Below are 25,435 nucleotides of genomic sequence, written 5' to 3' on the forward strand. Positions count from 1 at the left end.
CAGTAAGGAGTATTTTTTTGGGCAGCGAGTTGTTGTGATCTGGAACGCGCTACCTGAAAGGGCAGTGGAAGCAGATTCAATAGGATCTCTCAAAAAGGGATTTGGTACATATTTGAAAAGGAAAAATGTGCAGAGCTATGGAGAAATAGCAGGATAGTGGGACCAATTGGATCCCTCTTTCAAAGGACCAGCACAGGCATGATGGGTCGAATGGCCTCCTTCTGTGCTGTATGATTCTATGAAATATAAACGAAAAACATAGAAATAAACTTTTTTCACAGTTTTGAGGTGATCCAAAACTCGGCTGCCAACGTCTCGCTCACCTTTCACCCCTGTGCTTGCTGCCCATGTCCTAACTCGCACCGAGTCCCGCTCACCCATCACCCCTGTGCTCGCTGCCCATGTCCTAACTCGCACCGAGTCCCGCTCACCCATCACCCCCATGCTCACTGCCCGTGTCCTAACTCGCACCGAGTCCGGCTCACCCATCACCCTTGTGCTCGCTGCCCATGTCCTAACTCGCACCGAGTCCCGCTCACCCATCACACCCTATGCTTGTTGCCCGTGTCCTAACTCGCACCGGGTCCGGCTCACCCATCACCCCCTGTGCTCGCTGCCCATGTCCTAACTCGCACCGAGTCCCGCTCACCCATCGCCCCTGTGCTCGCTGCCCATGTCCTAACTCGCACCGAGTCCCGCTCACCCATCACACCCTATGCTTGTTGCTCGTGTCCTAACTCGCACCGAGTCCGGCTCACCCATCACCCCCTGTGCTCGCTGCCCGTGTCCTAACTCGCACCGACTCCCGCTCACCCATCGCCCCTGTGCTCGCTGCCCCGTGTCCTAACTCGCACCGAGTCCCGCTCACCCATCACCCCTGTGCTCGCTGACCTACATTGGCTCCCGGTTAAGCAACATCTCGATTGCAAAATTCTCATCTTTGTTTTCAAATCCCTCCATGGCCTTGCCCCCACCCCCCACCCCCCCATCTCTGTAACCATATTCAGCCCCACAACCACCCCCACCCCCAACCCCCCCGAGATATCTGTGCTCCTCTAATTCTGCCCTCTTGAGCATCCCTGATTATTTGCTCAACCATTGGTGGCCGAGCCTTCTGTTGCCTGGGCCCCAAGCTCTGGAACTCCCTGCCTAAACCTCTCCGCCTCTCTCCCTCTCTTTCCTTCTTCAAGACGCTCCTTAAAACCTACCTCTTTGACCAAGCTTTTGGTTACCTGCGCTAATTTCTCCTTATGCGGCTCGGTGTCAAATTTTTAATTGCGTAACACTCCTGTGAAGCGCCTTATGACGTTATATAAATACTAGTTGTTGCTTTTTTTTCCGTTCACATCACCCAGCGGGATTACTAACAATGAAACATGTAGCACAGTGTGGATGGTCGGTAGGACATAGTACAGTGGGGTTGGATCCCGCCCTGTGTCCGAAACTCTATATCGGACGATAATTGGATTGCAGCACCTCTGTTCGACAGGAGCTTGCAAAGCACATGTAGTTGAGGCATGTCCCACCCAACAATAATTATCCCTAATCATAGCTCGCATCAGAAACCAAGCTCTTTCACTAGCAGCACAGCCACAGATCCGCAGTGTTGCCCAAAATAACCAAAGAGTATGGAATTACCCTCGGAGAGTCCCTTTTCTTCGAAGAGCTCCATCAGGATTTTTCTTTTCCTGGGATCTTCTAGTGCTCGCTGACGTACATTGGCTACTGGTCCGGCAACCTGCCAAGTTTAAAATACTTATCCTTGTTTTCAAATCCTCCTGTGGCCTCGCCCCTCCCTATCTCCGTAACCTCCTCCAGACCCAGAACCCCCCCAATTCTGGCCTTTTGCACATCCCCTATTTTAATCGCTCCACAATTGGCGATCGTGTTTTCCACTGCCTTGGCCCTAAACTCTGGAAATCCTTCCATATGGGACCTCCTGACATTAGCTCTGGACCCCCTCCTCTCTATTCCCCGTTTACTACCTGGATATATATATATCCTAATCTCGCTACATAACCAACTCTAAGGGGCCGATTATTAGCACCTCTCCGCCCGCTGCCACCCAAATTGGTGGCATACGTCTTCCACTCGCCGCCTGCCGACCTTCGAGGGACCTTCTTCCTGACTATCCCGCCCAAAGTTCCGTCCGGTACCTCGGCGGCCAGCGGTGGCACTTGAGCGGGCGGAGGCCTTGCTGAAAATCGGCCCCTAAGTAACTCGAGCGTTCTCTGTGTCCATTCGCCTGCGTGTTTTAGCTGTCACGCCAGACCTGAGCCCATCACTTCTATTCCCACCTTTTCCGCGCCCTTTTTTACTTCTTTTCTCTTTACCCCTCCGAGACCCCTCTCTCCTGTCATCATGCCTCCTTTCATTTCTCCCTTCTCGGGTTCTCTGCCCTGCCGAATCCTGACCCCAACCCTTCAGCACTCCTCGACCTTCCCACTCTCCTGTCTCGATTTTCAAATTCTCATCCTTGTTTTTGAATCCCTCCATGGCCTCCTCCCTCCCTGTAATATAGTTCCAGCTATTGGAGTCTGTGTGTGCTGTGGAGTTGTGAGGAATATATAACATTCCTGATCTCTGTAACCTCGTCCAGTCCTACAACCCCCCTGGGATCCCCGCGTTCCTTTAATTCTGCCCTCCTGAGCAGCCCTGATTATAATCGCTTAACCATTGGCAGCCGTGCCTTCTGTTGCCTGGGCCCCAAGCTCTGGAACTCCCTGTCTAAACCTCTCCGTCTCTCTACCTTTCTTTTCTCCTTCAAGACACTCCTTAAAACCTACCTCTTTGACCAAGCTCTGCCCTATTACCCCCTTATGTGGCTCGCTGGAAAATTGTTTTGATCACACTTTTGTGAAGCGCCTTGGGACATTTTACTACGTTAAAAGAGCTCTATATATGCAAGTTGTTGTTGTTGTTATTCTGGCACTACATTCATGGCTTCATGAGCCTCAGTTTAACATCGCATCTGAAAGACGGCTCCTTCGACAGTGCAGCACTCCTCCACCAAGCTCATGGTCTACAGGGCTGCAGTAATACCTGCTCTCCAGGATGGCTCAGAGACATGGACCATGTAGACATCTCAAGTTGCTGGAGAAATACCACCAACGATGTCTCCGCAAGATCTTACAAATCCCCTGGGAGGACAGACGCACCAACGTTAGTGTCCTCGACCAGGCCAACATCCCCAGTATTGAAGCACTGATCACACTCGATCAGCTCCGCTGGGCAGGCCACATAGTCCGCATGCCAGACACGAGACTCCCAAAGCAAATGCTCTACTTGGAGCTCCTTCACGTCAAACGAGCCAAAGGTGGGCAGCGGAAACGCTACAGGGACACCCTCAAGGCCTCCCTGATAAAGTGCAACATCCTCACTGATACCTGGGAGTCCCTGGCCCAAGACCACCCTAAGTGGAGGAAGTGCATCCGAAAGGGTGCTGAGCACCTCAAGTCTCTACGCCAAGCACATACAGAAATTAAGCGCAGGCAGCGGAAAGAGCGTGCAGCAAACCTGTCCCACCCTCCCTTATCCTCAATGACTATCTGTCCCACCTGTGACAGAGTCTGTGGCTCTCGTATTGTACAACCACCAAAGAACTCACTTCAGGAGTGGAAGTAAGTCTTCCTCGATTCCGAGTGACTGCCTATGGTGATGATGACTCCCTCAGCACTGCACTGGAGTGTCAGCCTAGATTATGCGCTCAAGTCTCTGGAACAGGTCTTGAATCCGCAACCTTTGGACTCCGAGGCGAGAGTGCTACTCACTGAGCCGCGACTGATGTTGTCACTTGGGAGAAGAGGTTGCAGAAACTGGGAACGTATGCACTGAAGGAAAAAGGAGATCTTATTGAGGTATTTAAGATTCGAAGGAGTATAGATAAATGAAAACCTAATAATGTTTAACATAATCACTCACTCGACAATAATGTGACTTAAAATGATGGAATCACAGAAGGAGGCCATTCGGCCCATCGAGTCTGCGACGGCTCTTTGGAAGAGCCATCCAGTTAGACCACTTTCCCGCTCGTTCCCCATATCCCTGCCTTTTGGTTCTCCTTCAAGCTTTTATCCAATTCCATTTTGAAAGCTACCATTGGATCTATATCCCCCATCCTATCAGGCAGAACATTCCAAGTCTTAACCACTTTGTTTCGTAAAAAAAAGCTTTTCCTTGTCGCTCCTCTTTTTTTTGCCAATCACCATAAATCTCTGGTTACCGACCCTTCAGCCACAGGAAACAGTTTCTCTTGATTTACTCTATCTAAACCCTTCATGGTTTTGAACACCTCTATCGAGCCTCCTCTGCTCCAAGGAGAACAAGTCCATCCGCTCCAATTGCAGGCAGAAGGAAAGGTTAATGACTTTATCACTGTTGTGTATGGAGTAAGAGTCAGACTGAACACTGTGAGCTCAAAGTAAAGTGTGACCTTAGTCTTTTATTGCAGATCTCCAGAGTGCCTCTCCAACCTGTACACCCTCCTTGAATACCTGTGCTCCCAAGGGATTATGGGATCTCTTGGGACTCCAGGGGATGAGCCCTCTGGTGGCTGTACAGAGTAAATACAAGTATATATATATATATATATAAAACAACACTCCCCGCCAAAGTCAATAGTATAACTATTTAAAATGTGAGTCGATCTGGGGTCCTTCTTGCCCTGGTTGAAAGCTGGTGTTGTTGAATCATTTGTTGGGCCCTCGCTGGGCTGCTGTGCAGCTGGCCTTGTTGGGCTGCCTGGTGTGTTGGGTCCTGCTGGGCTGCTGTGGATGATGGGTTCTGCTTCATGGTCAACCGTGGTGCCGGTTGCCACTGGTGTGTATGTTGGGGGATCAAAAAAGGTAGGGTCCAAGGTGGGTTGCTCAGGGTAGTAACCGTGAATCTGAGTTTGATTTGGTCCAAGTGTTTCTGGTGAATGAGTCCATTTGAAAGTTTGACCCGAAACACCCTGCTCCCCTCTTTGGCCACGACAGTGCCGGGAAGCCACTTGGGACCTTGCCCATAATTTAATACACATACAGGATCATTGACTTCAATCTCGTGTGATACATTTGCACTATCATGGTATGCACTTTGTTGAAGCCGCCTGCTCGCTACCTGTTCATGTAGATCAGGGTGAACTAACGAGAGCCTTGTCTTAAGTGCTCTTTTCATGAGCAGTTCAGCAGGTGGGATCCCAGTGAGTGAGTGTGGTCTCGTGTGGAAGCTAAGCAGGACTCTGGATAGGCGAGTCTGCAGTGAGCCTTCAGTTACCCTCTTCAAGCCTTGCTTGATGGTTTGCACTGCTTTCTCTGCCTGACCATTGGACGCTGGTTTAACCGGGGCAGATGTGACATGTTTGATCCCGTTACAGGTCATGAATTCTTTTAACTCAGCACTGGTAAACCATAGCCCGTTGTCGCTCACCACGACATCAGGTAAGCCGTGTGTGGCAAACATGGCCCGCAGGCTTTCAGTGGTGGCAGCGGACGTGCTAGCCGACATTATCTCACATTCAATCCACTTGGAGCATGCGTCTACAACCACAAGGAACATTTTACCCAAGAACGGGCTTGCATAGTCGACGTGTACCCTAGGCCATGGTTTGGAGGGCCAAGACCATAAACTTAGCGGCGCCTCCCTGGGTACATTGCTTAACTGCGAGCATGTATTACATCTGTGAACGCAGGACTCTAAGTCCGCATCGATACCGGGCCACCACACGTGGGATCTGGCTATCGCTTTCATCATTACGATGCCTGGGAGCAGGCGGCTTCAACAAAGTGCATACCATAATCGCGCAAATGTGTCACGCGAGACTGAAGTCAATGATCCTGTATTTGTATTAAATTATGGACAAGGGTCCCAAGTGGCTTCCCAGCACCGCCGTGCCAAAGAGGGGAGCAGGGTGGCCTTCAGACCTTTTGTAGGTGTAGAACCGGTACCTCGCCATCAGAATGCTTTCCTTCGGGTTCAAATGTTCTCGAACCAGTGTGCACAAATCGTCATACGATTTCTCCGTGGGTTTCGCTGGAGTGAGCAGATTCTTCGTGAGGCCATACGTTGGTGCCCCACAGACGGTGAGGAGGATCGCCCTTCGTTTGGCAGCGCTCTCTTCCCCATCTAGCTCATTGGCCACAAAGTATTGGTTGAGTCGCTCCACAAAAGTTTCCCAATCATCTCCCTGCGAGAATTTCTCCAGAATGCCCACTGTTCTTTGCATCTTTGGGTTCGCTATGTGTATCTTGTCGCCAGTTGTGTATGGAGAAGGAGTCAGACTGAACACTGTGAGCTCAAAGTAAAGTGTGACCTTAGTCTTTTATTGCAGGTCTCCAGAGTGCCTCTCCAACCTGTGAGGCCTCCTTAAATACCTGTGCTCCCAAGGCATTATGGGATCCCTTGGAACTCCAGGGGATGAGCCCTCTGGTGGCTGTACAGAGTAAATACAATGAAAACATATATAATAATCGCGAGGTCAGTGAATATGTAGACCAAGGAGGCAGTGGAGGTGCGCAGTGGTGGCAAACTCTAAAAGGGACCAGGTCGATATTTGCCGGTAAAGCTGGTTGAGGGGATCAGTGAAGCTGAAACCAGCCACACAGACTGCAGCAATCATTTCTGATCTGCTGCATTCCTCCAGTCCCCACATCAACCTCACCCTGGCGCAGTTGGGATGCTTTCTCAGGTTGGATCAAATTGTAAACATGGAAAATTGTTCCACTTCATACCGCTCACATCATTCCACAAGAATGTCAAACATTACAGACAATAAAGGATACAATTGAGTTGTTGATAGAGCAGGAAAATACAGCACAGGTCCCGTGAAGGACGGAGGGGGGGCACTCAATGAGGGGGGAGCAGTGAGGGGGGGGGCACAGTGAGGGGGGGACAGTAAGGGGGGGCACAGTGAGGGGGGGCACAGGGAGGGGGGGGCACAGTGAGGGGGGGCACAGGGAAGGGGGGCACAGGGAGCGGGGCACAATGAGGGGGGGGCACAGTGAGGGGGGCACAGGGAGGGGGGCACAATGAGGGGAGGGCACAGTGAGGGGGGGCACAGTGAGTGGGGGGCACAGTGAGGGGGGCACAGTGAAGCAGATTATCTGGTCATTATCACATTGCTGTTTGTGGGAGCTTGCTGTGCGCAAATTGGCTGCCGCATTTCCCACATTACAACAGTGACTACACTCCAAAATGTACTCCATTGGCTGTAAACGTCTAGTGGTCGTGAAAGGCGCTATATAAATGCAAGTCTTTCTTTTTTTTATACAGTATTTCTTGCTAAGCTATTTAAGTGAAATAAGAGTATCTCTCGACATTCTATTGCTCAGAATTATTTCCTTTGGGTCCCCCGGTATTTACACAGCTGAGGCGATGGCGTCCAATATCACTTTGGAACATATATCTTTCATCTTCTAAGTTCAGTTCAGATGCCAAGCAGGAACTATTTATAAGATGCAAAGCCTAGCGCTGCCCTGCATGGCTCTCAGTCGGAATCCTGTTGCTCCAGACTGTGCTGGAAAGCCGAGTTGTGTTTTAAGCTGAGGAACTTTCCCAACAGGGAATTGGATTTAGGTTTGTTTTTTACTGTTGATGGGCCTCAGTCTTGTCTACTGAAAAAATAAATTTTTTCCTTGGAAAAATACTTAAAGGGAAACTGTAGCTGTTTTATCTAGATGTCTGATCAGTTGACCTATATTACATATTACGGGGCCCAGAAGAGGCGAGGGCCCAGGGGCAGCACGGGCCAGCCCACACTGCGATATCTGCGCACACTAGGTCCGTGCAGCAGAGCAGGTCTCCAGTCGTCCTGGTTAACCCTTGCCACTGGACCAATACCTAGCTCTGTCAAACCCATGTGGTGGCTGGTGTGCAATGGCCACCTCACGTGAAAAAAATCCACGCACAGGCATCTTCCACCCTTCAATTGGAGTTCAAGACTGGAATATTAGGTCCTTCATTGAAACATCTGTGAACCCATGTGGAAGCAAGTCATCTTCGTTCTCGGGACCGCCTATGATGATGATTACATAAGAACCTAAGAAATAACAACATAAGAATTAGGAGCAGGAGTCGGCCATTTGGCCCCTCGAGCCTGCTCTGCCATTCAGTGAGATAATGGCTGATCTTTTACCTCAACTATACTTTCCTGCCCGATCCCCATATCCCTTGATTCCCTTAATATCCAAAAAGCTAGCGATCTCTGTCTTGAATATACTCAAAGACTGAGCCTCCACAGCCCCCTGGGGTAGAGAATTTCAAAGATTCACCACCCTCTGAGTGAAGAAATTTCTTCTCATCTCAGTCCTAAATGGCCGACCCCTTATTCTGTGGCCCGGTCCTAGGCTCCCCAGCCAGGAGGAAACATCCTCCCTGCATCTACCCTGTCAAGCCCTGTAAGAATTTTGCAGGTTTCAAGGAGATCACCTCTCATTCTTCTTAACTCGAGAGAATAGGAGCAGGAGTAGGCCATTCAGCCCCTCGATCAATAAGATCATGTCTGATCTTTGACCTCAACTCCATGTTCCCACCCTATCCCTATATCCCTTGATTCCCCTAGTGTCCAAATATATATCGATCTCATTCTTGAATACACTCAATGATTCAGCATCCACAAAGTTCCAAAGATTCACCAGCCTTTGATTTTAACCAGGCGCCAGGAGAAGAGTTCAAAATTGGCCCCCAATAATTCAACGACGGAATGCTGTACTTCTCGAATGACCGGTTCTGCCCACCTCACACTACCACCAGTCATAAATCCCACTGGGCATCATTTACATATTTACAGTTATTCACCACTGTGGCTTGGGAGAAAAAGAAAGATTTGCATTTATATGGCGCCTTTCATGGCCACCGGATGTCTCAAAGCACTTTACAGCCAATGAAGTACTTTTGGAGTGTAGTCACTGTTGTAATGTGGGAAACGCAGCAGCCAATTTGCTCCCACAAACAGTAATGTGATCATGAGCAGATAATCTATTTTCATTTTGTTGATTGAGAGATAATTATTAGCCAGGACACTGGGGATAACTCCCTTGCTCTTCTTCGAAATAGTGCCGTGGGATCTTTTACATCCACCTGAGAGCACAGACAGGGCCTTGGTTTAACATCTCATCTGAAAGACGGCACTTCCGAAAGTGCAGCATTCCTTCAGCATTGCACTGGGAGTGCCAGCCTAGATTTATGTGCTCAAGTCCCTGGAGTGGGACTTGAACCCACAACCTTCTGACTGAGAGGTGAGAGTGCTACCCACTGAGCCACAGCGGACACATGAGGGAGAACAAAATAGAAGGTTATGCTGATGGGGTGAGATGGGGTAGGGTGGGAGGAGGTTGGTGTGGAGCATAAACACCGGCACGGACCAGTTGGGCCGAATGGCCTGCTTTGGTGCCGTACGTTCTATGTAATTCTATCTTGCCAATCCCGATGTACCTGTTTTCTTTCTCTTGTTCTGTGCTAGGCTTCTAGTTGGTGCACCGTGGGCTGGCGTTGGAAAGAAGAAGACCGGTGATGTGTACCGGTGCCCGGTGAAAAACCAGACAAGCTATGGATGTGGGAAACTTAACCTAGGTATTGTATATTTTGTTATGTCACTGATTCTTGTAAAGCAACCGATTTTTGTTGGAAAAAAAATCCCTCCTCAGAATGAATGTCCTGGGAAATTTGCACAGTTCCAATTATAGATCACTGAGCCACCCAAAGGGAGGAGGAATGTCAGTGCGCAGGGGTTACATGTAGAAGATGCTCACTCCTAGCTCCAGTAACATGAGATGGTTTCCCCCCCCAATGGGATCATGTGCACTGCACTGTGTGGTACAGGGTTGAATCTCCCTTATCCAGAACTCCCTTATCTGGAACCACCCCTCATCCAGAACCATTCCTGGCCACAAGGTGGCGCATGCGCAGAACTCCGACATGAACAAATTGAAATCCTTCCTCGCTGCCGACTCCCGCAATCGCTGGCCTGACCCCGTGATCCACCCCCCACCCCATGATCTCTCTGCCGCACACCCAGCCCCAAGCCAGCCAGCCCCGATATCCCCTTGCTCAGTACCTGTACCATCCAATTTAATGTGACCACCCCTCGTCCGGAAAAATCCCTTAGCCAGAACAGGCCAGGTCCCAGGGGTTCTGGATAAGGGAGGTTCAACCTGTACTAAACTACCTAAAGATCCCAGATACAATTCTTTGTCCATGCTGCGAAGATGTTATAAAAGGTCTCGGTGCCCCATAGGCCACAGAGGAGGCGGAAATAGCCAGACATCTGGCTCATGAGCACCCGTCCAGTTACCCTCTGCCAAAAAGTACAGTTGGCGAGGGCAGGAATAGGCTGGAATAAAAAGCTGGTGTCTGTAATGGCCTCCATTGAACTAACTGATTGTCGTTAAAAACCCATCTGGTTCACTAATGTCCTTTAGGGAAGGAAATCTGCTGTCCTTACCCGGTCTGGCCTATATGTGACTCCAGACCTACAGCAATGTGGTTGACTCTTAACTGCCCTCTGAAGTGGCCCAGCGAGATACTCAGTTGTATTCAAGATGGCAGCTCACCACCACCTTCTTGAGAACGATTAGGGGATGGGCAATAAATGCCGGCCTTGCCAGCGACGCCCATTTCCTGTTAATGAACTTTGAAAAAGGCTCTGCCGTCCACATTCGAACAGCCTGTCAACAGTGCTATCTAGGTGGTGAAGAATGGTCGTTTGGGTGGGTTATTTCTAACATGAGATCAATCGGCTGAAAAATACATGTTAGTTTCACAAAGCATGCATGATAAAGCATATTTATTGCATTTCCCAGAAATAATATCAGAATAATACTAAACAAAAATGGTTTTAAAACGTTATAATTATTTGGTTCAAAAACAAATTAAACTGTTATTTAAATTTAAATTAATATTCGAGCCAGTATTTTTTACATTTTTTCCTGGGATGTGGGTGTCGCTGGCAAGGCCCAGCATTTATTGTCCATCCCTAGTTGCCCCTTGAGAAGGTGGTGGTGAGCCGCCTTCTTGAACCGCTGCAGTCCGTGTGTTGAAGGTGCTCCCACAGTGCTGTTAGGGAGGGAGTTCCAGGATTGTGACCCAGCGACGATGAAGGAACGGCCGATATATTTCCAAGTCAGGATGCTGTGTGACTTGGAGGGGAACTTGGAGGTGATGGTGTTCCCATGCGCCTGCTGCCCTTGTCCTTCTAGGTGGTAGAGGTTGTGGGTTTGGGAGGTGCTGCCGAAGGAGCCTTGGCGAGTTGTTGCAGTGCATCTTGTAGATGGTACACACTGCAGCCACGGTGCACCGGTGGTGGAAGGAGTGAATGTTTAACCATATCCCTGGATGAGAGAGTGGGGAGAAAATTGTAATTAAAAAGAGGCTTGGGACAATATCCGTTTAAAGCAGAGTTCTGCTGGCTTCAGGTTTATCTAATCTACTGCCATTTTATTCATACAAGGAAGAGTATCCCTCCCTTTTGTGTCGGAGCATAAAGACAATATGCGGCTTGGAATGACGTTGACCAGTAACCCTGAGGACCACTCCTTTGTGGTAAGGAACAGCTATCGTTTATTTTAAAATGTTGTTATAAGGAAAGAAAGGTACTTGCATTGATATCGTCCCTTCCACATATTTCAAAAGAACTTCAGTGGCTGTAAAGCGCTTTGGGACGTCCGGTGGTCATGAAAGGCGCTATATAAATACAAGCTTTTCTTTTACTCAGGTTGTGCCAACAAGCAACTTTTGAAGTGTAGTCACTGTTGTAATGTGGGAAACGCAGCAGCCAATTTACGCACAGCAAACTCCCACAAACAGCAATGTGATAATGACCAGATAATCTGGTTTTAGTGACATTGGTTCAGAGATAAATATAGGCCAGAACACCAGGGATATCTCTCCTGCCCTTCTTCACAATAGTACCATGGGATCTTTTACGTCCACCTGCGAGGGCAGATGAGGCCGCGGTTTAACGTCTTATCCGAAAGACGGCACCTCGACAGTGCAGCGCTCCCTCAGCACTGCACTGGGAGTTTCAGCCTAGATTATGTGCTCAAGTCTCTGGAGTGGGACTTGAACCCACGACCTTCTCTGAGACAAGCAAAAATCTCTGAGACAAGCTATAAGTAGTTGCACTCACAAATAAAATTTGAATGTGCTCATCTACAGCATCCATTAATAACGCTTTTAAGGACAAAATAAATCTGTGACTGTGGTATTCATGAATATCTTGTGTTACATCAGTAATTACATTATGTGGTAAATTTTGATTCAGCATTCCCAGAACAGAGCTTCCTGCAATAACAGTGGATATGGGGATTAGATCCCAGAGGTCACCACACCCAATCTCGGCCTACACAATTTCCCATCCATTAATTTTATTACTACAAGAAATCCATGGTACACTGAGCCTGCTCTTTATCAATCTCATCTGTCGATAGGAGCCATCCAGTTGTTGGTTGGTGTTGGGTAGAGCTCCTTTTATAGCATAGCTTCCAGACTAAACAAATGGAACTAAATCAGTGTCGTGCAATTAATGTAACTAAGTAATGGGACCGGGGAACAGGAGAGGGAACACAATGGATTAATCAGCCAATTACAGTGGCAGCAGAGCTGGGCGTCATGGGAACAAAGAATCTCGTAAGAATCAGCTGGGTATTGAATCATTTGGGTTGCTGGCCCCAATTCAACCACTACACGTGGCGAGGGCTGTAATTGACCAGAGCTAGGCGCCGATCCTGTCCCCGCCCAATATCCACATGGTTTCCAGTCGGGGCCGCCATCCTCTGGATGAGACCTTCAGCCAAGGACCTGTCGACCTGTTCGGGTGGATGCCAGGGATTCCAAGGTACCACTCAAAGAGTAGGGAGTTGTCCCGATGAGCTGACCAACATCCAACTCTCAATCAACACCACCGGGGGGAAAAAAATGTGTTCAATCCGTCGCCCATTTTGTTGATGTTTGTGGGACTTGCTGCAGCAAAAACATCAAAGGACACTGTACCTGAAAATTCCCGCGACAGATCCCAGCGTGATGGTGCGGGGCGGGTGAGAGCGAGTCTCTCCCAAGTGTAATTTCCACTGAAGCCTTCGGGAGAGATGTAGAGCAGGCTGCTGCCTCGCTGCTGTCACCCATTTAACACTATCGCACAAAGCCAAGATCCACCTTGGTGTGTGAGGGGGCTCGACAAGGTAGATGCAGAGAGGATGTTTCCCCTCGTGGGGGAATCTCGAACTAGGGGGCATAGTTTCAGGATAAGGGGTTGCCCATTTAAAATGATGAGGAGGAATTTCTTCTCTCAGAGGGTATTGGTGAGGCCACACCTGGAGTACTGTGTACAGTTTTGGTCTCCGTGTTTAAGAAAGGATATACTTGCATTGGAAGCTGTTCAGAGAAGTTTCACTAGGTTGATTCCGGAGATGAGGGGGCTGACTTATGAAGATAGGTTGAGTAGGTTGGGCCTATACTCATTGGAGTTCAGAAGAATGAGAGGTGATCTTATTGAAACACATAAGATAATGAGGGGGCTCGACAAGGTGGATGCAGAGAGGATATTTCCACTCATAGGGGGAACTAAAACTAGGGGGCATAGTCTTAGAATAAGGGGCCACCCATTTAAAACTGAGATGAGGAGGAATTTCTTCTCTGAGGGTTGTAAATCTGTGGAATTCTCTGCCCCAGAGAGCTGTGGAGGCTGGGTCACTGAATATATTTAAAGCGGAGATAGACAGATTTTTGAACGATAAGGGAGTCCAGGGTTATGGGGATCGGACAGTGAAGTGGAGCTGAGTCCATGATCAGATCAGCCATGATCTTATTGAATGGCGGAGCTGACTCGAGGGGCTGAATGGCCGACTCCTGCTCCTATTTCTTATGTTATGTAAAATCCCAAGCTGAAATTTCCCTTCCCTGGCCCAAAGCAGATTGAAGCCAAATGCAACAGCTCGAAGTATAGCGCTGGCTCGGACACCCTCTAGCTCAGCAGGGACTGGAGGTTGAGCGTGGGACCTTGGTAGGTCTGTGCCTCACTGCCACCCTGGCTGTTGCCTTTACCAACAGGCATACCAACAGCAGTTAAGAATTCATTTTCCACCTTCCAATTGACTTCAGTGCAGGCTATTTCTTTCCACCCACTTCTGTTGTTTTTCTTGCCGAATATTTATTTAAATTGCCTGGGTTCCTGATTCTGACAGAGCGTGGCAGTTGAACTAACATCATCTGATGCTGCTGTTAACTCAAGGTACTTCAGCCATGTGTGTTCAGCCGTGTGTGTGTGTTAGTTCAGTTGACTAGAGAAGCTGGGATTGTTCTCCATTTGGCAGAGAAGGTTAAAAGATAGACTTGGATTTATATAGCGCCTTTCATGACCACTGGACTTCTCAAAGCACTTTACAGCCAATGAAGTACTTTTGAAGTGTAGTCACTGTTGTAATGTAGGAAACACGGCAGCCAGTTTGTGCACAGCAAGCTCCCACAAACAGCAATGTGATAATGACGAGATAATCTTTTTTTTTGTTGTGTGGATTGAGTGATAAATATTGGCCAAGGACACCAGGGATAACTCACCTGCTCTTCCTCGAAATAGTGCCAAGGGATCCTTTACATCCACATGAGAGAGCAGACGAGGCCTCGGTTTAACTTCTCATCTTAAAGACGGCTCCTCTGACAGTGCAGCACTCCCTCAGCACTGCACTGGGAGTGTCCGCCTAGATTTTTGGTGCTCAAGTCTCTGGAGTGGGACTTGAACCCTCAATCTTCTGACCCAGAGGCGCATGTGCTGCCCACTGAGCCCCAGCTGACATTAGACACATAAGAACATAAGAAATAGGAACAAGAGTAGGCCATACTGCTCCTCGAGCCTGCTCCACCATTCAATAAGATAATGGCTGATCTGATCATGGACTCAGCTCCACTTCCCCGTCCGCTCCCCATAACGCCTTATCCCCTTATAGTTTCAGAAACTGTCTATTTCTGTCTTAAATTTATTCAATGTCCCAGCTTCCACAGCTCTCTGAGGCAGCGAATTCCACAGATTTACAACCCTCTGAGAGAAGAAATTTCTCCTCATCTCTGTTTTAAATGGGCGGTCCCTTATTCGAAGATCATGCCCTCTAGTTCTAGTCTCCTCCATCAGTGGAAACATCCTCTCTGCATTCACCTTGTCAAGCCCCCTCATAATCTTATATGTTTCGATAAGATCACTTCTCATTCTTCTGAATTCCAATGAGTAGAGGCCCAACCTACTCAACCTTTTCTCATAAGTCAACCCCCTCATCCCCGGAATCAACCTAGTGAACCTTCTCTGAACTGCCTCCAAAGCAAGTATATCCTTTCATAAATATGGAAAGCAAAACTGCACGCAGTATTCCAGGTGTGGCCTCATCAATACTTTATATAGCTGTATCAAGACTTCCCTACTTTTATGCTCCATCCCCTTTGCAATAAAGGCCAAGATACCATTGGCCTTCCTGATCACTTGCTGTACCTGCATACTCTCCTTTTGTGTTTCATGCACAAGTTCCCCCAGTTCCCGCTGTACTGCGACACTTTGCAATCTTTCTCTATTTAAATAATATCTTGCCCTTTGATTTTTTTTCTGCCAAAGTGCATGACCTCACACTTTCCAACATTATACTCCATCTGCCAAATTTTTGCCCACTCACTTAGCCTGTCTATGTCCTTTTGCAGATTTTTTGTGTCCTCCTCACACATTGCTTTTCCTCCCATCTTTGTATCATCAGCAAACTTGGCTACGTTACATGGTCCCTTCTTCCAAGTTGCTAATATAGATTGTAAATAGTTGGGGTCCCAGCACTGATCCCTGCGGCACCCCACTAGTTACTGATTGCCAACCCGAGAATGAACCATTTATCCTGACTTTCTGTTCTCTGTTAGCTAGCCAATCCTCTATCCATGCTATTATATTACCCCCAACCCTGTGAACTTTTATCTCATGCCGTAACCTTTTATGTGGAGATTTAATAGAGGTGTTCAAAATTATGAGGGGTTTTGATAGAGTAAATAAGGAGAAACTGTTTCCACCGGCAGCGAGGTCAGTAACCAAAGGACACAGATTTAAGATAATGGGCAAAAGAACCAGGCGGCTGATATGAAGACATTTATTTACGCAGCGAGTTGTTGTGATCTGGAACGCGCTGCCTGAAAGGGTGGTGGAAGCACATTCGATAGCGATCTTCCAAAGGAAATTAGATATCGGCTTGAAAAGGAAAATTTTGCAAGGTTATGGGGAAAGAGCAGGGGCGTGAGACTAATTGGATCAATCTTTCGAAGAGCCGCACAGGCACAATGGGCCGAATAAAATGACGGGCCAGGAAATTCCTCCCAGCTGACCCCACTCTGCCAGTCATCATCATAGGCAGTCCCTCGTATTGAGGATGACTTGCTTCCACGTCAAAAAGGTATGAGTTCACAGGTGTTTCAATGAAGGACCTAATATTCCAGGTCCGAACTACATCCTGAAGGGTGGAAGATGCCTGTGCGTGGATTTTTTAAACATGTGGTGACCGTTGCACACCAGTCACCACACGGGCCCGACAGAGCTAGGTCTTGATCCAGTGGCAAGGATTAACCAAGACGACTGGAGACCAGCTCTGCTGCACGGACCTAGTGCGCACACATATATCGCAGTGTGGGCTGGCCCGTGCTGCCCCTGGGCCCTCGCCTCTCATAGAAACATAGAAACATAGAAAATAGGTGCAGGAGTAGGCCATTCGGCCCTTCTAGCCTGCACCGCCATTCAATGAGTTCATGGCTGAACATGCAACTTCAGTACCCCCTTCCTGCTTTCTCGCCATACCCCTTGATCCCCCTAGTAGTAAGGACTTCATCTAACACCCTTTTGAATATATTTAGTGAATTGGCCTCAACAACTTTCTGTGGTAGAGAATTCCACAGGTTCACCACTCTCTGGGTGAAGAAGTTTCTCCTCATCTCGGTCCTAAATGGCTTACCCCTTATCCTTAGACTGTGACCTCTGGTTCTGGACTTCCCCAACATTGGAAACATTCTTCCTGCATCTAACCTGTCTAAACCCGTCAGAATTTTAAACATTTCTATGAGGTCCCCTCTCATTCTTCTGAACTCCAGTGAATACAAGCCCAGTTGATCCAGTCTTTCTTGATAGGTCAGTCCCACCATCCCGGGAATCAGTCTGGTGAACCTTCGCTGCACTCCCTCAATAGCAAGAATGTCCTTCCTCAAGTTAGGAGACCAAAACTGTACACAATATTCCAGGTGTGGCCTCACCAAGGCCCTGTACAACTGTAGAAACACCTCCCTGCCCCTGTACTCAAATCCCCTCGCTATGAAGGCCAACATGCCATTTGCTTTCTTAACCTCCTGCTGTACCTGCATGCCAACCTTCAATGACTGATGTACCATGACACCCAGGTCTCATTGCACCTCCCCTTTTCCTAATCTGTCACCATTCAGATAATAGTCTGTCTCTCTGTTTTTACCACCAAAGTGGATAACCTCACATTTATCCACATTATACTTCATCTGCCATGCATTTGCCCACTCACCTAACCTATCCAAGTCACTCTGCAGCCTCATAGCATCCTCCTCGCAGCTCACACTGCCACCCAACTTAGTGTCATCCGCAAATTTGGAGATACTACATTTAATCCCCTCGTCTAAATCATTAATGTACAGTGTAAACAGCTGGGGCCCCAGCACAGAACCTTGCGGTACCCCACTAATCACTGCCTGCCATTCTGAAAAGTACCCATTTAATCCTACTCTTTGCTTCCTGTCTGCCAACCAGTTCTCAATCCACGTCAGCACACTACCCCCAATCCCATGTGCTTTAACTTTGCACATTAATCCCTTGTGTGGGACTTTGTCGAAAGCCTTCTGAAAGTCCAAATATACCACATCATCTGGTTCTCCCTTGACCACTCTACTGGAAACATCCTCAAAAAATTCCAGAAGATTTGTCAAGCATGATTTCCCTTTCACAAATCCATGCTGATTTGGACTTATCATGTCACCTCTTTCCAAATGTGCTGCTATGACATCCTTAATAATTGATTCCATCATTTTACCCACTACTGAGGTCAGGCTGACCGGTCTATAATTCCCTGTTTTCTCTCTCCCTCCTTTTTTAAAAAGTGGGGTTATATTGGCTACCCTCCACTCCATAGGAACTGATCCAGAGTCAATGGAATGTTGGAAAATGACTGTCAATGCATCCGCTATTTCCAAGGCCACCTCCTTAAGTACTCTGGGATGCAGTCCATCAGGCCCTGGGGATTTATCGGCCTTCAATCCCATCAATTTCCCCAACACAATTTCCCGACTAATAAGGATTTCCCTCAGTTCCTCCTCCTTACTAGACCCTCTGACCCCTTTTATATCCGGAAGGTTGTTTGTTTCCTCCTTAGTGAATACCGAACCAAAGTACTTGTTCAATTGGTCTGCCATTTCTTTGTCCCCCGTTATGACTTCCCCTGATTCTGACTGCAGGGGACCTACGTTTGTCTTTACTAACCTTTTTCTCTTTACATATCTATCGAAACTTTTGCAATCCGTCTTAATGTTCCCTGCAAGCTTCTTCTCGTACTCCTGGGCCCCAATCACATCGCTCCGCAATCTCTCGCCGCTCCTGCGCCCCAACCTCGCCGCTCATGCCGGACCTGCCCACGCTCCAATCAGCGACCTGGATTATGGTGACATCCAATCCAGTCACCTTCTTCACAGCTATCGCTCTCTTGCACCAGCATACGCTGTACCTTGAAGTGGTGTGCCTCCGCACTGCTCCTCTTTCAAGGGGCCGACCTGCTGCTGATGGCCCTCGCAGGTTGGGGCCGCCATGCTGAATTACTGCCGGTATTACTTCACTGGCAGCGGAAACCCAGTTCCGACAAAGTAACGGCGGCTGAGAGGGAGCGGAAGAGGGCTCCGAGGAATTATCCGGCCATACTGACGGAGGAGGAAATGAGAAGCAGGGCCAGATATGTGAATGCTGCACAGTGCCCTGAGCCTTTGCGTATTTACACAAGGGCTGGACTCCAATGAGGCCCTGCGCTGATGAACTATTCTACAGATCTGGGTGGGAGCTAGGGTGGGTAGACCTCGGCCTCATGTAACCCTGCAGATTAAAAGGAGTCCAAGTGACTCTCACGCTCAGCGACAGTCTCATAAGAGAGATTGCAATCTCCAGACCTCCCTCCTGGGGATCGCAATCTCCTGTATCCAAACCAGAATTGTTCTTGTTTTTCTTCTCCCTCGAGAGCAAGAGAAAATAAGGAAAGGCACTGGAGTTGGGTCGATCCCAGCAATCAAATAGTGAAAGCCCTTCATTAAAACCACAGGTCATAAACCCAATTAGACACACATCGATATTACAATGTGACTGTTATTCATGTTCTGTTGTTCTGATGGGCATGTCTGTTTATTTTGAATGCATTGTGTGGTTATTGTCCTAGTGGCGCCCAAAGGCACTTATTATACAAATTTATGTTCCCGTTTGGTGATATGACTGTGACTTAGTGGCTCAGTGGGTCGCACACTCACCTCTTAATCAGAGGGTTGTGGGTTCATAGAAACATAGAAACATAGAAAATAGGTGCAGAAGTAGGCCATTCGGCCCTTCGAGCCTGCACCACCATTCGATAAGATCATAGCTGATCATCATCTCAGTACCCCTTTCCTGCTTTCTCTCCATACCCCTTGATCCCTTTAGCCATAAGGGCCACATCTAACTCCCTCTTGAATATATCCAACGAACTGGCATCAACAACTCTCTGCGGTAGGGAATTCCACAAGTTAACAACTCTCTGAGTGAAGAAGTTTCTCCTCATCTCAGTCCTAAATGGCTTACCCCTTATCCTTAGACTGTGTCCCTTGGTTCCGGACTTCCCCAACATCGGGAACATTCTTCCTGCATCTAACCTGTCTAGTCCCGTCAGAATTTTATATGTTTCTATGAGATCCCCTCTCATTCTTCTAAACTCCAATGAATAAAGGCCCAGTTGATCCAGTCTCTCCTCTTATGACAGTCCTGCCATCCCAGGAATCAGTCTGGTGAACCTTCACTGCACTCCTTCAATAGCAAGAACATCCTTCCTCAGGTTAGGAGACCAAAACTGTACACAATATTCCAGATGCGGCCTCACCAAGCCCTGTTCAACTGCAGTTCGACCTCCCTACTCCTATACTCAAAACCCCTAGCTATGAAGGCCAACATGCCATTTGCCTTCTTCACCGCCTGCTGTACCTGCATGCCAACTTTCAATGACTAATGTACCATGACACCCAGGTCTCGTTGCACCTCCCCTTTTCCTAATCTGCCGCCATTCAGATAATATTCTGCCTTCGTGTTTTTTCCCCCAACGTGGATAACCTCACATTTATCCACATTATACTGCATCTGTCATGCATTTGCCCACTCACCTAACCTGTCCAAGTCACCCTGCAGCCTCTTAGCGTCCTCCGCGCAGCTCACAACGCCACCCAGTTTAGTGTCAATTTATATGTCTCTTCCTTGGATTTAACACTATCCTTAATTTCCTTTGTTAGCCACGGTTGAACCACCTTCCCCATTTTATTTTTACTCCAGACAGGCATATACAATTGTTAAAGTTCATCCATGTGATCTTTAAATGTTTACCATTGCCTAGCCACCGTCAACACTTTATGTATCACTCGCTAGTCTATTCTAGCCAATTCACGTCTCATACCAACGAAGTTACCTTTCCTAAAGTGCGGGAACCTAGTCTCTGAATTAACTGTGTCACTCTCCATCTTAATAAAGAATTTTATCATATTATGGTCACTCTTCCCCAAGGGGCCTCGTACAACAAGATTGCGAATTAGTCCTTTCTCATTACACATCACCCAGTCTCGGATGGCCAGTCCTCTAGTTGTTTCCTTAACATATTGGTCCAGAAAACCATCCCTAATACACTCAAGGAAATCCTCCTCCATCATATTGCTCCCAATTTGGTTCACCCAATCTATATGTAGATTAAAGTCGCCCATGATAACTGCTGTAGCTTTATTGCACGCATCCCTAATTTCTTGTTTGATGCTGTCCCCAACCTCACTACTACTGTTTGGTGGTCTGTACACAACTCCCACTAGCGTTTTCTGCCCTTTGGTATTCCGCCGCTCTACCCATACAGATTCCACATCATCCAAGCTAATGTCCTTCCTTACTATTGCGTTAATTTCCTCTTTAACCAGCAACGCTACCCCACCTCCTTTTCCTTTCTGTCTATCCTTCCTGAATGTTGACTACTCCTGGATGTTGAGTTCCCAGCCTTGGTCACCCTGGAGCCATGTCTCCGTGATGCCAATTATATCATAGTTGTTAATAGCTGCCTGCGCAGTTAATTCGTCCACCTTATTACGAATACTCCTCGCATTGAGGCACAGAGCCTTCAGGCTTGTATTTTTAACACCCTTTGCCCCTTTAGAATTTTGCTGTAATGTGGCCCTTTTTGCTTTTTGCCTTGGGTTTCTCTGCCCTCCACTTTTACTTTTCTTCTTTCCATCTTTTGCTTCTGCCCCCATTCTACTTCCCTCTGTCTCCCTGCATAGGTTCCCATCCCCCTGCCATGTTAGTTTAACTCCTCCCCAACAGCACTATCAAACACTCCCCCTAGGACATTGGTTCCAGTCCTGCCCAGGTGCAGACCATTCGGTTTGTACTGGTCCCACCTCCCCTAGAACCAGTTCCAATGTCCCAGGAATTTAAATCCCTCCCTTCTGCACCAGTCCTCAAGCCACGTATTCATCTGAGCTTGCCTTCGATTCCTACTCTGACTAGCACATGGCACTGGTAGTAATCCTGAGATTACTACCTTTGAGGTCCTACTTTTTAATTTAACTCCTAGCTCTCTAAATTCAGCTTGTAAGACCTCATCACATTTTTTACCTATATCACTGGTACCAATATGCACCACAACAACTGGCTGTTCACCCTCCCTTTTCAAAATGTCCTGCACCCGCTCCGAGCCATCCTTGGTCCTTGCACCAGGGAGGGAACATACCATCCTGGAGTCTCGATTGCCGCCGCAGAAACATCTATCTGTTCCCCTTACAATCGAATCCCCTATCACTATAGCTCTCCCACTCTTTTTCCTCCCCTCCTGTGCAGCAGAGCCACCCATGGTTCCATGAACTTGGCTGCTGCTACCTTCCCCTGATGAGTCATCCCCCTCAACAGTACCCAAAGCAGTGTATCTGTTTTGCAGGGGGATGACCGCAGGGAACCCCTGCACTACCTTCCTTCCACTGCTCTTCCTGTTGGTCACCCATCCCCTATCTGGCTGTGTACTCTTTACCCGCAGTGTGGCCAACTCACTAAATGTGCTATTCATGTCATTCTCAGCATCATGGATGCTCCAGAGTAAATCCACCCACAGCTCCAGTGCCGCAATGCGGTCTGTCAGGTGCTGCAGGTGGATACACTTCCCGCACATGTAGTCGTTCCAGCGTCCCTGAGTTTCCACATAGCATAGGAGGAGCATAACATGTGACCGAGCTCTCCTGCCATGACTTAACCCCTAGATTAACCCCTAGTTCAAGTCCTACTCCAGGGACTTGCACACAAAAGTCTAGGCTGACACTCCCAGTGGAGTACTGAGGTTGTGCTGCACTGTCGGAGGTGCCCTGGGCCAATATTTATTCCTCAATCAACATTACAGAAATGGATTATCTGGTCATTATCACATTGCTGTTTGTGGGAGCTTGCTGTGCACAAATCGGCTGCCGCGTTTCTCACATTACAACAGTGACTGCACTACAAAAGTACTTCAATGGCTGTAAAGTGCTTTGGGCCATATAAATGCAATTTTTCTTACTTTAGTGTCACCCCTACATATCAAATCAAAAAAAAGGCTTAAACCGAAGAGATAATTCCAACATTTTTTTATTAGTTCCTGGAATGTGGGCGTCGCTGGTAAGGCCGGCATTTATTGCCCATCCCTGATTGCCCTTGAGAAGGTGGTGGTGAGCCGTCTTCTTGAACCGCTGCAGTCCGTGTGGTGAAGGAACTCCCACAGCGCTGTTAGGGAGGGAGTTCCAACTTGTATTTATACAGCGCCTTTAACACAGTAAAACGTTCCAAGGTACTTCACAGGAGCGATTATCAAACAAAATTTGACACTGAGCCTCATAAGGAGATATTAGGACAGATGACCAAAAGCTTGGTCAAAGAGGTGGGTTTTAAGGAGCGCCTTAAAGGAGGAGAGAGTGGTGGAGAGGTGGAGAGATTTAGGGAGGGAATTCCAGAGCTTAGGGTCCAGGCAGCTGATGGCACGGCCATCAATAGTTGAGCGATTAAAATAGGGGAGGCACAAGAGGCCGGAATTGGAGTAGCAACAGTAGCACTTGGCTTATTCCAGGTGCATCAATATCCCTTGCAGCAAATCCAATGTCGAATAACCGCAGTCTCGTAGCGGTTAGCAGGGAATGAGGCATCTTGTAAAAAAGGTTTACTAAGTGTCAGAATTCCAAACACGAGTGCTCATTTTTTCCCTTCGCTTCCTGCTTTCTCCACAGACCTGCGGGCCGCTCTGGTCCCATGAGTGCGGAAACTCTTACTACAGCACCGGGATCTGCTGCAAGATCAGCTCCAACTTCAAGAGTGCCCGCGCCTTCGCACCCGCCATCCAGCGTACGCCAGCGTTCCTCTGTTGCTTTCAATCCGCACGCGGGCTTAAGTAGTTAAAGGAACACGGCTTTCCTGCCAGTGTCGCATAATCTGCTTGCAGTCGCAGGGACTAATGCATAGACGCTCGCGTAATAGAGCTCCCCCTAGTGGACTACTGCTCCACCGAGTGGACTGCTGCGGTAATGCAACTACTGATGTAAATAATTAAAAAGGTCATGGTAAAAGATCACATGATGACAGTTTTTATGTTAAGGACATAAGAACATAGGAAATAGGAGCAGGAGAAGGCCATCTAGCCCCTCGAGCCTGCTCCGCCATTCAATAAGAGCATGGCTGATCTGATCCTGGACTCAGCTCCACTTCCCTGCCCGCTCCCCATAACCCTTCACTCTCTTATCGCTCAAAAATCTGTCTATCTCCACCTTAAATATATTCAATGACCCAGCCTCCACAGCTCTCTGGGGCAGAGAGTTCCACAGATTTACAACCCTCTGAAAGAAAAAAATTCCTCCTCATTTCAGCTCTAAATGGGCGACCCCTTATTCTGAAACTATGCCCCCTAGTTCTAGATTCCCCCACGAGGGGAAACATCCTCCTGCCTCTATCTTGTCGAGCACCCTCAGAATCTTATACGTTTCAATAAGATCACCTCTCATTTTTCTAAACGTCAATGTGTATCGGCCCAACCTTCTCAAACTTTCTTCATAAGACAACCCCTTCATCTCAGGAATCTACCTCGTGAACCTTCTCTGAACTGCTTCCAATGCAAGTATATCCTTCCTTAAATCATCATCATCATCATAGGCAGTCCCTCGGAATCAAGGAAGACTTGCTTCCACTCCTGAAGTGAGTTCTTTGGTGGTTTAACAGTCGAGAGCCACAGACTCGGTTACAGGTGGGACAGATAGTCGTTGAGGGTAAGGGAGGGTGGGACTGATTTGCCGCACGCTCCTTCCGCTGCCTGTGCTTGATTTCTGCATGCTCTCGGCGTTGAGACTCGAGGTGCTCAGCACCCTCTCGGATGCACTTCCTCCACTCAGGGCGGTTTTGGGCCAGGGACTCCCGGGTGCCAGTGGGGATGTCACACTTTATCAGGGAGGCTTTCAGAGTGTCCTTGTAGCATTTCCACTGCCCACCTTTGGCTTGTTTACCGTGAAGGAGCTCCGAGTAGAGCGCTTGCTTTGGGAGTCTCGTGTCTGGCATGCGAACTATGTGGTCTGCCAGGAGACCAAAACTGTACGCAGTGGGAGCCATTTTGTGTGTAGTGTGCTTCTTAATGATGTTGCAAGAGTAGATCACAACTCAGCTTGAAAAAAGCATGCCTGTAGGTCAGACATCTGATCAACCAACACACAAGCCATGGCATTCACTTTGACTTGCTTCTCTCCGTAGGTTGTGAGACGTACATGGACATTGTGATTGTTTTAGATGGCTCCAACAGTATTTATCCCTGGTACGAAGTCCAGAACTTTCTTATAAACATTCTGAAGAAATTTTTCATTGGACCCGGCCAGATACGGGTGAGCAGAAATTCGAGCACAGGACTTTGCTGCTCGTAGTTAATCCAGTGCGGAGTCGGACTCGTCAATAGAACGGGACGCGTCACTTGTGACGATGAGTAGCTCACAGGAATTAAGGACGTCGCCTTCGAGCAGGGAAGGTTAAGGGGAGATTTGATAGAGGGGTTTGAAATCAAGAAGGGTTTTGATAGAGTAAATAAGGAGAAAGTGTTTCCAGTGGCAGGAGGGTCAGGAACCAGAGGACACAGATTTAAGGTGATTGGCAAAAGAACCAGAGGCGACACGAAGAAAAGATTTGTTACGCAGCGAG

The 25,435-nt window shown here is 48.1% G+C and overlaps 1 protein-coding gene across 1 annotated transcript in view; it reads left to right on the forward strand.

Moving 5' to 3' along the window:
• The window catches only part of itga11a (integrin, alpha 11a), a 176,434-nt gene that overhangs the window by 49,832 nt on the left and 101,167 nt on the right, over positions 1–25,435 (forward strand). Inside the window, exons 3-6 of the mRNA XM_070858509.1 lie at positions 9,440–9,549; positions 11,426–11,517; positions 23,494–23,608; positions 24,998–25,125. Of these exons, the coding sequence (XP_070714610.1) occupies positions 9,440–9,549; positions 11,426–11,517; positions 23,494–23,608; positions 24,998–25,125 (445 nt within the window). The remainder of the gene's footprint in view (positions 1–9,439; positions 9,550–11,425; positions 11,518–23,493; positions 23,609–24,997; positions 25,126–25,435) is intronic.

The sequence above is a fragment of the Pristiophorus japonicus genome, chromosome 17, assembly GCF_044704955.1.
Source record: "Pristiophorus japonicus isolate sPriJap1 chromosome 17, sPriJap1.hap1, whole genome shotgun sequence".
In the NCBI taxonomy this organism is placed as follows: domain Eukaryota; kingdom Metazoa; phylum Chordata; class Chondrichthyes; family Pristiophoridae; genus Pristiophorus; species Pristiophorus japonicus.